Here is a 12,161-nt window from a genome sequence, read left to right as displayed (position 1 = left end):
AAAAAATTGACTTTCGCCACCAGGACTCGAACCAGGGAGAGAGGGACCCTCCACCACTAAGCTATGGTGTAGTCGTCATCCAAGCAGCGACCGAACTACTGTCGTGGACATGGAAATCCGGTCGCACGTCTAGTGGCCCCAGGGTGCTGGCCATGAAACTGTAGGTAAGCAGTACACATATGCATGTACAAGTATTATTATGCGCTGCTGGTCGCATCGGATCAACAATAGACAACATGTGCACCGCATGCAAAGTTCTGTACACGCTGAGGGTGCCGGCCCTGGTCAATTGACTGGGTTTCCATGTCCATGACAGTACATGACAGTACAACCATACAACAATACTGTATTCAAGTCAACAAAAATTTAATATTCGGCCCACATTTATTTTTGGCTATTTTCGGCCTGAGCAAAAATTTGTTGCAGCTGAAATTTTGTTTTGCAATGTTCAGTGTGCAGTGTGACAGTGTATACAGACAGGCAGCTGCATGCCGTACACAGGCCCGAATTTTAATGCGGCCAAAATGTGTTTTAGCCCTGGGAGGCCGAAATTTAAACACATACAATTCGAATGCATGTTCTCTCTACATGTTCTCTGCATGTTCTCTTTCTTTTTACCAAAAAATGTTCAACCGTACAACGGTAATTATTTGATAGCAATAACAGCAAACGGAAAAAAAGGAGGAGACAAATTTGCTGATGGATAGAATGGTCAAATCAAATCATATTTGGGGAGGACATATTCATTGTGACACGTACGTGCAGCAGCAGCATGTACACATTCCATGCTGACCATAGTGAAATTATAAATACCAAACAGGAGGCGAGGCTGATTACAACCAGCTCAACTACTACTCAAAGCACGCAAACAATGACCAGCAGCACTCTCAATGCAAAATGAAGGAACACTAGATAGAATATAATCTACTTCGAAGTACATTATGGAAATTAAATCCACAACCAGAAAAATACTGAGATCGCAATAGCTCATACAGAGAATACAGTTCCAATGCTATGAGGTAGTCAGAAAGGCAGTCAGAAACATTCACATTATCTATTGGTTCAATGACCAGAAATAAGTTTTGGTTCATAAAGACATGTACGAGAGTATAATTAAATGTTACAAGATCATGTGACTGGAGAAGCTACACATCTGTTAGCAATACGCAAAGCAGCAGCATGGTTCTATAGTGTGTGCGAGCGGTGCACACCGTACAGGAGTCAATAAGCACGCAGCACGCACGTGTAACGTGCTCCTATGTTCGGAACTTTGGATGTTTATCATAGGTGAAGGCAGCAGCAGCAGCGTACACTGTGCGCGCCAGGCCTGTGAAGTAGTAGTGGTGTTGCTGGCTAGTGATGCTGCTTATCCAGTGGCTGTACAAATGATAGAATCAATCAAGTAAGATTGCGGTGATGTATTCAGATGACACTACTGTGGATGTTCGTTTGCAATGTAGTTTTACAGTGCAGCATTAGGCCTAGGGTGTAGTGCAGCGTTAGGGACCACCATGTACACACAGTAACTATTTGAGTCTTTGTTTCTGCCGAGTCTTGTTTTTAACAAAAAAGGAAACGAAATTTGGCTGTAGCTTGCACACGTTGTGGGTACTAAAACGGTTGGGACCAATAGATCTGTTACGATTTGAGGAAAATCCCCTTTTAGTGGGCACGGGGTTTTATTTTTTTAAACGACCCCTGACATCACACGCTCGTCTTTTTTTTCTCTAGTACAAGAAAGGTTTTACGCACTGTTTCTTGAGTTGACGATGGAGTTTTCCTCGTATATTAAATCGTTACACTTTGTGCTTCATTTGAGATTCAACTCGTACAGTAACTAATACTTGTTTCAACTTTCTAGCCAAACGTGAGTCACATGCACAGACCCTCAACAGATGAAGTTCAGGATCAGCAGACTGTTACTACAGCTGAGTATGCTGAGTATCCTTAGCATAACTGTTACTCACAATGGCACAGCTGTTGCTAGCGAATATCAGAATGCAGTAAATACCACTGCTCAGTGGCTGTACTCCACTGGCAACAACTACAGCAAGCAGTGCACTGCATTAAAATTAGGAGCAGCTAAGCCACACTCACACAGACAGACAGCATACAGACAAACACACACACATGCATGCAAACACACGCACACACACATGCACACATGTGCACACGCACACATGCATGCATGCGCACACACACACAACACACATGCATATGCACACACATGCACACATACCCACACACACATATGTACACACACACATGTACACACACACACACACACACACACACACACACACACACACACACACACACACACACATGCATGCACACATGTACACACATGTACACACATGCACACACAGTTACTACACACACACACACACACACACACACACACACACACACACACACACACACACACACGGGCACCCAACACGGGCACACACGCACCACGGGCACACACACGGGTACACACGCGCACGCACACACACACACACACACACACACACACACACGCGCGCGCACACACACACACCACACCATGCACGCACACCATGCACGCACATGCAACCGTACACACGCGCACACACACACACGTACACACACCATACATGCACACACACACTCATACACACACTTACACCCTCTCTCATACACACACACTCTCTCACACACTCATACACACACTTACACCCTCTCTCATACACACACTCTCTCACACACTCATACACACACTTACACCCTCTCTCATACACACACACACGGGCAAAGAGCACTTACCCACAGCAGGAGAATCAGCAGCGGCAGAGGCAGGAGGCGCAGATGCATGGACAGGAGAGACAGAGTCACCATCGAGAGTGGGCAAGACTTCATTGGCAGCTAGAGGTGCAGCATCATCATCAGCACGACTGTCATACATGGGATTGTCCATGCTTAGCAGTGACGCACCTACTACTACGGGGCTGCTGGACATGCTAGTCTTTGGCTCTGGAACCTGCAGTGAAATACACACAGAAGAAATGCACACACAGTACGTTAATACAGGCCACATTGAAACCTGAATATAAACACTACGACCTGAATATAAACACTACGACCTGAAGCATGATGTTGGAGGTGGCACTAGTCAATTTAGTCAAAGTCAGCTTGTCGCAGAACAGAGCATGGCACAGAGTGCATACCCACTTAGTCAGCTTGTCGCAGAACAGAGCATGGCACAGAGTGCATACCCACTTAGTCAGCTTGGCGCAGAACAGAGCATGGCACAGAGTGCATACCCACTTAGTCAGCTTGTCGCAGAACAGAGCATGGCACAGAGTGCATACCCACTTAGTCAGCTTGTCGCAGAACAGAGCATGGCACAGAGTGCATACCCACTTAGTCAGCTTGTTGCAGAACAGAGCATGGCACAGAGTGCATACCCACTTAGTCAGCTTGTTGCAGAACAGAGCATGGGACAGAGTGCATACCCACTTAGTCAGCTTGTCGCAGAACAGAGCATGGCACAGAGTGGATGCCCAACACTAAGCAAATATCACCAGTGTGCGTAGAACACGTTCAACTGATCAGCATAGTGCTGCGACCATCGCACATACCAGCTCGTTTGCTACAAGATCTTGTTCTGCTGCATCTCCGGTGCCATGCTCCCTGGGCATGCGATTGTGTAGAAAATGTGCGTTCAGCCGTCTCCTGTGGCAGTTCCAGAAAAATCAGAAATCCATGTGCAAACCATGTGTAAACCATATGCAAACCATGTGTAAACCGTATGTAAACCATGTGTAAACCATGTGTAAACCATGTGTAAACCGTATGTAAACCGTGTGTAAACCATGTGTAAACCATGTGTAAACCGTGTGTAAACCGTATGTAAACCGTGTGTAAACCATGTGTAAACCATGTGTAAACCGTATGTAAACCGTGTGTAAACCATGTGTAAACCGTATGTAAACCATGTGTAAACCATGTGTAAACCATGTGTAAAACCATGTGCAAACCGTATGTAAACCGTGTGTAAGGGTTGGTTCACATAAGCAAAATCGGCGCCGCAAGACATCGGCGGTGAGCCAGCTCCCGATCCGTTGTGCATACGGTTCGAGTACCAAATCTACTACAAAGTAGTACAGAATGTGCCCAAATGCTACGACAGGTTTGCCAATTGAAGCTTGAATTCTTTGTTACTTCAGTAGTTGAAGGTCTTTCGGTGATGGCCACTCGGTGCTACCTTTTACTGGAGATCATGAAACTACTTCTACACATTTTATTGCAGTAGTAAGCGATTGTGTCGAAATTATGCTTGCAAACGTTGATGAAGTCACAAGAACTTGCCAATGTATCCATCATATTTTTTATTTGTTTCAATTGTATTTGTCTCATAAGTTGCACACTGGTCAAGCAGATCATCCGAGAAGGACGGGCTGGTATGCTGACTTATTTGCCACCTTGAAGCGACTACAAGAATGGCGAACGGACCTCCTCTCTAGCTTCAATTTAGGAAAATTTAGGACAAGTATTGGTTTGATATTTTGACAAAGTCTGGCTCCCGGCAGCCGGCGATCACCGGCGCGAATGGTTCACAAACCACTTTTGGTCAAAATTGTATGGGATCGGCGCCGGGGCAGATTGCAAGAGTTGGGCACTGCCCAACTTTGCCGGCGGTCCCTTGCGATATTTTACCGTATGATTTTGTTACGACTGCAATGGTTCACACAATCGCACTGCGCCGGGAGAGGTTGCAAGAAGCCCACCGCCGGTGACTCCCGGCGCGTACCGGCGATATGTGAACCAACCCTAAAACCATGTGTAAACCATGTGTAAACCATGTGTAAACCATCGTCCAGCTAAGGAGCTCAGGGAGCTGGCAGTGGTTGAAAGCCGGTTTTAGTGTGACTCTCGCCATTCCGGAGACATATTTTCCACACCTGTGTAGTATTTTTAATATTATCTTCCTATCATACCCTGGTTTCTCATCATTGTGTTGCTTTTGCCTCGTATTTGAATGTGAGCAGACCGTGTGTAAACCATGTGTAAACCATGTGTAAACCGTGTGTAAACCGTGTGTAAACCATGTGTAAACCGTGTGTAAACCGTGTGTAAACCGTGTGTAAACCATGTGCACAGTCACACACAAATATCCAGCAGAGTCGGAACTCGTTCAAAAAGAAATTGTCTGATGTTAATGAAGAAAAGGCCCCGTTCAGGGAAATGACAAAGTAGTGACTGGCGCTGCACAACAAGAGCATTGTGGTTGAGCACCCTGTTTGAATTCAGTGTTTGGTAAAATATCTTGCAGAGGAGGAGAGTATGAGGTTGGTTGCTGTGGACAAGTACGTGTACATTATACTATAACGCTTTAAGGGGATCCCATCGCTCTTCCAAGACAACAGAGCATGTCCATAACTTCAAGTGGAATCGACATGAGTGCCATAAGCAAGACCTCCTTGCCTCAACGCTCGGCCCTGTTACCTCAAAGTGCACAAACGCGCTTCTTCATAGCCATTCTCGCTGTACCAAGAATAGGTCGAAGAATGATTGTATTGTTTTCCATGCAACCTTCCCGATGAGATCTTTCAATGATCGAAACGGCTGTCTGGATCATGGCGGAGAGTACGCCAATATCTACAACAACTTGGAGTCGCATTGTTAGTGCGGTGGACGAGGTCGGCCGGAGAGGTCAGAGAGTGTATGTGTGGGGGTGGGAATTTGGACTAAACTATCCATGCTATCAACAGAAAGAGATATTCAAAGCGCAAGTGTTGCTTACCTTCGGTACATGTACACAATCAAGATGAGCAGGAAGGCTAACAGGAATACACCTAAAGGGATTCCCACAGCCAAGCCAACTGATCCTGCTGTGAGGATAAAATGCACACGAGCACACGTGCGCGCAGATGTACACGCGCGTGCACACACACACATATATACACACACAACTTGTATTCATGCTCAAAGAAATTACGAGGAGCACACACACACACACACATGTGCAAACACACACGTACACGTGCACACACACACACACACACACACACACACACACACACACACACACACACACACACACACACACACCATGTACCATGTACCGTAAAGTCGCGGATAAAAGCCAGGCTTATAAGCATATAAGCCGCTTTCTGCATCAGGCTTTAAAGTTTGATGCAAACCAGGCTTGTATGCAAACCAGGCTTATATGCACCACTGATATTTTTGTCAGGCTTGTATGCCAGGCTTCCAAGCGCGACACGCGTAGATCTACCACTGACTACCGGTATGGTGGTAGTTTTACTATGCACCGTACATAGCGCATGCACTCTTGACCTACCCGATCCGCGCTTGCATAGAAGCCAGGCTTCTACGCGCGACAGGCTTGTATGCATTTGACCCGTTTGATTTTCAGGCTTCTATCCGCGATGTGCCTGTATGCAAACCCGGCTTTTATCCGCAACTTTATGGTATACGCCCGTCGCAAGAGAAGCACGCAAATCTGCAAATGCACTGGATGTGCACCCACATATTTTCTCTTATGGCAACGATAGCGAACAAGATCTGAATGAGACAGATAACTGTATAATATGCACGCACGCACGCACACACACGCTGTCAATGCAAACTTTCTGGATTGCATATTTTTATTGGTTTAGCGATGCAGAATATAGGACTCGAGCAGATTTTCTGCTGCACAGCACAAGTATTGTACCTGCTACCCCACCTCCCGCTGCTTATCTGCATCAACTAGAATGCAACTTTCCAGGGAATATTGCCATGACAGACATCCATACAGAAGCTGCGTACTCTTTGTAGCTTTCATGTACCTATGTTCAGTACTGCTCAATTTCGTTTTTGTAGAGATCTGTCAGATCTGTACCACCAACTTGAGCTATGTACTTTTACTGTTTCAGATCTGTACCACCAACTTGAGCTATGTACTTTTACTGTTTCAGATCTGTACCACCAACTTGAGCTATGTACTTTTACTGTTTCTGGCAAGATAAACGGCCTGTCATGGGTGCCACACACCTTCTAGTCACAATACTATAAGATGGAAAGTGTTGATTCTTGATTAAGGAGCACCCGTACAAGTTGCTCTTTTTTTAGTACAAAGTACTTTAAACAATTACCTTTAATGGGAGCAGCAGCACTGGGCCCATCAATTTGACCCCGGGTTGGAAACCCTGATGTCACTAATCACATGCACACATACATACATGCAGCATGCAGCATGCACATGGACACAGACACAGACAGACACACAGGTGGACACATGGACACCCCGTCCCTGCAAGTACCGCACCCGTACATGCATATGCCAAGGAGACAATGATAGAACGATGGGCACACACAGTGACTGAGTGACATCAAGAGTATGTACTACATACCTAGTACATGTACCTCCCAAGCAAGCTTTTCCGTAGCCACATGTGCTTTTAATGAAGGGCTTGTTAGCTGCTGCTGGTACCATCTCAGCCAGATACCAATTATGGAGAGCATGCTCAGATGGAAAGACACATATTTCACACCCACAAACCAAAGGCTCAAAACCCACTACAGGAAACAACGTACAAGTACCGCATATATAGTGATCCTGACTTACCGGAGAGACTGGACGGCTCACTGGGCATCAAGCACACAGACATAATAAAACAAACATTCGACGCATGTAGCTCCCGGTGAATGTTACAAAGCAACACCTTCTCTAAGTGCCAAGTACCAATAGCTCTTGCCGTCTTGCTGGCCGGCCTGGCTGCAAGTACATATCTGAAAGCAGGTTGCCTGTTGTTAATTCTCGACTCCTGCAACTTAAAGCTATGCAGGCAGCACACACGATAAATACTATTGCTGGGCACTGAGGGTAGGTAAATAGTTATACATCACAGTAGATGCTGTGTGATAGATACTATTGCTGGGCACTGAGGGTAGGTAAATAGTTATACAGCACAGTAGATGCTGTGTGATAGATACTATTGCTGGGAATGGAGGGTAGGTAAATAGTTATACAGCACAGTAGATGCTGTGTGATAGATACTATTGCTGGGAATGGAGGGTGGGTAAATGCTAAATACAGCACAGTGGACGGTGTTGTGTCATGACCGCCCTTTGGCGATTAGCTCAGAGGAACAAGCACCGTATTTTCCGGACTATAAGCCGCACTGGAGTATAAGCTACACCCCTCCCCCATTTGTTTGCCACGAAATACAGACATCTACCCTATTTATCACCGTTAATTTGATCATCGGAGTATAAGCCGCACCTCAGTTCTTTTGGGTGAATTTAGAGTGTTCAAAGTGCGGCGTATACTCTGGAAAATACGGTAGTTTGTCCCACTTTGCCCACAGAGTGTGACCAGCAGCTCATTGAGCACCGTCACAGCAACAGTGTCATTAGGAGAAAGCTCAACTACACACCGCCACTGGGTCAGGACTCAGGATCGACCAGGTATGTTGGTCTGAAGGCCTGATATGAACCTGGCACACCATTTTCGGGCAGGCAGTTACCACACTCAACCGGATCACTCGCCCGTGTGACCCTCTGCAGGTATCACTGACATCACACGAGATAAAGATGAAGATCACAGTGAATGTCTGCAGAATAGTACTCTCCAAAAAATTCCAGTGTTTGGGCCATAAGAGCAGTGTTGAGCAGTGTTGAGCAGTGTTGAGCAGTCCAGGCAAAACACCGGCCTTGACCAGCTTACCTAGTTGATGAGGTCCTGACACAGTTGAGAATGGTGCGGTTGCTGCACGGGTGTGTTGAATCACATGGAGCATCGCTGAATGCACAGCACAGGGCAAAAATAAGCATATCTAAATGTAAGTACTAGTATGTGATTGAGTAAATGTAAGTACTAGTATGTGTGCACTCGTACACACATGCACGCAACGCATGCAGGCACGCACACACGCACGCACACGCACACAGACACACACACACACAGACACACCACACGCGCACACACACACATACACACACACACACACACATACACACACATACACACACACACACACATGCACACATACACACAGACACACACACACACACACACACACACACACACACATACACACACACACACATACACACACATACACACACACACACACATACACACACACATACACACACACACACAGACACACCACACATACACACAGACACACACACACACACACATACACACACACATACTACTACTACTACTACCGTAAAATCCCGCCAGAGCGCCCCTACCTCCTCCACGCTTCAGGTGGGGAGGGGCGGATGGGCGAGTCCTACTTGCCGCATTCAGTGCTACATGAAAAAGTACTCACCCTACGAAAACTGTTCGTGCATCTCTACACCGACCAAAGGTCAAGAGCCACGAGTCGTACAGACCCGTCAAAACTCGGGTTTGTGCGATCCCTGGTCAAGAGGGTGGGCACTGTTGCGTACACTTCCAACGGGGTTGAGCACGCGCCTGCAGTACAGTACGGCATCACAGACTGCGACCGAGATACGAGAAATCACGTCCCTGACAAGAAGTCAGGGAGGGGCGGATAGGAGAGACGGGGCGCTCTGGCGGGATTTTACGGTACTACTATAGCATGACTGCCCATTGGGCAATGTCACCCCCGGAGGGGGCCAGAGTTTGGAGGGCACCGTCATTGGCAGGACTTCTGGTGCCTCGTCAAATCTTGCTGTCGTCGGAAACGCTTCGGGAAATGCATGCAGATCAGCGGTAGTGATTCCCTATCGGCTGCAGCAAGACGTTTTCCACGGTTGCAGTTATGGCGGTTAAAACCAGCCCGGGACTTGAAGCAGCGATTGCAGCGTTGACAATGCTGAAAGCAGCAACTAGCGAGAGACGCCGTCAATGCCGTATCTGCATGTTCAGGGAGTGCAGGCTGGCAGCGATGAACTGCAAGCCCACCCTTACTTCGGAACCATCGGCAGCAACTGACGCACTGTGCTGAACCACGCTGTTGGTGGACGGGAAGTTGGCGCTCAGCCAAACACTTGTGCCGTGCCTTGTCTTGAGGACGAGAGAAAGCCCGGTTGCAAGATGAGCAGAGTACGGATTTCTCTACTGCCCGAGGAGGCTGAAAAACCAGAACCTGCTCTCGCCAAGCTGACCGGTCTTGTGCGCAATCAAACCAGTTTGGAATGGACTTCGTGTCAGTAGCCACAACGTCTCTCCACCTGCGCCTGGGACCGCAGAAGGGGCGCGCAGCCAACAAACGACCAAACAACAGCTGCAATGGGACACGGTCCTCCGACATCCGAGCCACATGACCAAGCCACTCTAAACGACGATGGCGCATCTTAACAGAGAGTGGCACTGGGTCACCCCAGTGACGACGTAACTGCGCAGACGTGATGCAATCGGATTGCTGCTGACTGCGAGGGATGGCTGATATTGTGCGGATGCAGCGATGATGGAAGGCATCCAAACGTCTACTATCAGCTTTCAAGGGCGTCCAACACTCACTGCCGTACAGCAAAATGGACAAGACACAGGCCACGTATAGCTTTCGCTTACTGACTAATGACAGCGAGCGATCCGACAAGACTGGAAGAAGAGCTCCAAAGGCTTTGGAAGCCTCAGCTATGCGGCGACTGACGTCAGTGGAGGAGCGGGCATCCGGTGTCACGACGGACCCCAGATAAATGAAGAATGGAACGTGCTCCACAGTATCACCGTTGACGTTCATATCGGCTCTATCAGGCATGTCGACTTGGCTACTTGCCACGAGAAATTTCGTTTTAGCAGCGTTGACGCAGAGGCCAAAGGAAGAGGCAACCGTGCAGAATGTTTCAAGGCACTTCTCAGCACCAGGGTGGTCTTCAGCGAGCAAGACCGCGTCATCTGCGTACTCAATGTCGTTGATGATTGCGGCAGTAGACTGACGAGCGGGCTTAGAGGAAAGGTTGCCATTGATGCTAAATTGGATGGGGATGCCAGGTGGATGGTCGCTGCCCTGCATCACTTGTGCCCACCGCTCAAGCACAACGCCGAAGTACAGATTAAAAAGTACTGGGGCCATCACACAGCCTTGACGGAGGCCATTGTTGACCGCAAACGACTCGGTAGTGCTGGCACCGACACGCACAGCTGCCTGCATGCTCTCGTGGAACGATTGGATTAGATTCAGGAGCCCTTCAGGAATGCCTAGCCTCCCCAACGCTAGCCAGAGTGCTTGGCGTGGTACGGAATCATATGCTTTCTTCAGGTCTACGAAGACACAGAACAGCTTCTGACGGTGCTCGTACGATTTCTCGATGAGCTGGCGAATGGAAAAGATGGCATGAGCGCAGCCGCGACCAGGGCGAAAGCCACACTGAGATTCTGGAAGTTCTTGTTCCGCGACAAGTTGGAGACGGTCCTGAATGAGACGGCCACAAACCTTGCCAGCGACCTCGTTGATGAGTCACTCGGCCAACTTCCCTCGCTAGAGGACCTCACTATGGCTATACGCCAGCTGGCTAATTGCAAGGCTCCTGGCTCATCTGGAATTGCACCTGAACTGCTTAAAGCTGGTGGTACACCATTGCTTGAGGCTCTGCTTGATGTTATTCACACTGCATGGACCAATGGAACGGTTCCCCAGGATTGGCGGGATGCCCAACTCGTCCCGATTCCCAAAAAGGGTGACTTGACCAACTGCAACAACTGGCGCAGCATTGCCCTCCTAGATGTCGCTGGCACACACACATACACACACACACCCACACACACCCACACACACCCACACACACCCACACACACCCACACACACCCACACACACCCACACACACCCACACACACCCACACACACCCACACACACCCACACACACCCACACCCACACACACCCACACACACCCACACCCACCCACCCCCACACCCACACCCACACCCACACCCACACCCACACCCACACCCACACCCACACCCACACCCACACCCACACACACACACACACACACACACACACACACACACACACACACACACACACACACACACACACACACACACACACACACACATACACACACACATACACACACACACACACACACACACACACACACACACACACACACTGCTTATCGAATGTCACTTACTAGTATCCTGAAAGGCACTGGCATTGCATCGGAGGACTAGGCCCCTGCACACACACAGTATTCTGGCCACATGG

At 48.3% G+C, this 12,161-nt stretch overlaps 1 protein-coding gene across 6 annotated transcripts in view; it reads right to left on the bottom strand.

Moving 5' to 3' along the window:
* Window positions 1-627: 627 nt before the first annotated feature.
* The window catches only part of LOC135809194 (low-density lipoprotein receptor-related protein 4-like), a 69,779-nt gene continuing 58,245 nt past the window's right edge, over window positions 628-12,161 (bottom strand). The window contains exons 36-43 of one of the 6 annotated variants that reach the window (XM_065322478.1): window positions 12,088-12,161; window positions 8,696-8,770; window positions 7,595-7,614; window positions 7,122-7,184; window positions 5,768-5,852; window positions 3,603-3,696; window positions 2,788-3,001; window positions 628-1,377 (exon numbers count right to left, since the gene is read on the bottom strand). The exon at window positions 12,088-12,161 is cut by the window's right edge and continues 188 nt beyond it. In XM_065322478.1, coding sequence (XP_065178550.1) covers window positions 1,367-1,377; window positions 2,788-3,001; window positions 3,603-3,696; window positions 5,768-5,852; window positions 7,122-7,184; window positions 7,595-7,614; window positions 8,696-8,770; window positions 12,088-12,161 — 636 coding nt within the window. In that variant the 3' untranslated portion in view covers window positions 628-1,366. Of the gene's footprint in view, window positions 1,378-2,787; window positions 3,002-3,602; window positions 3,697-5,767; window positions 5,856-7,121; window positions 7,185-7,594; window positions 7,615-8,695; window positions 8,771-12,087 lie in introns of all 6 variants that reach the window. The other 5 variants (XM_065322479.1, XM_065322480.1, XM_065322477.1 and 2 more) reach the window with 5 other exon arrangements.

Source organism: Sycon ciliatum, chromosome 2 (genome assembly GCF_964019385.1).
Source record: "Sycon ciliatum chromosome 2, ocSycCili1.1, whole genome shotgun sequence".
Lineage (NCBI taxonomy): Eukaryota > Metazoa > Porifera > Calcarea > Leucosolenida > Sycettidae > Sycon > Sycon ciliatum.
This window is presented reverse-complemented; position numbering and strand designations above follow the sequence as displayed.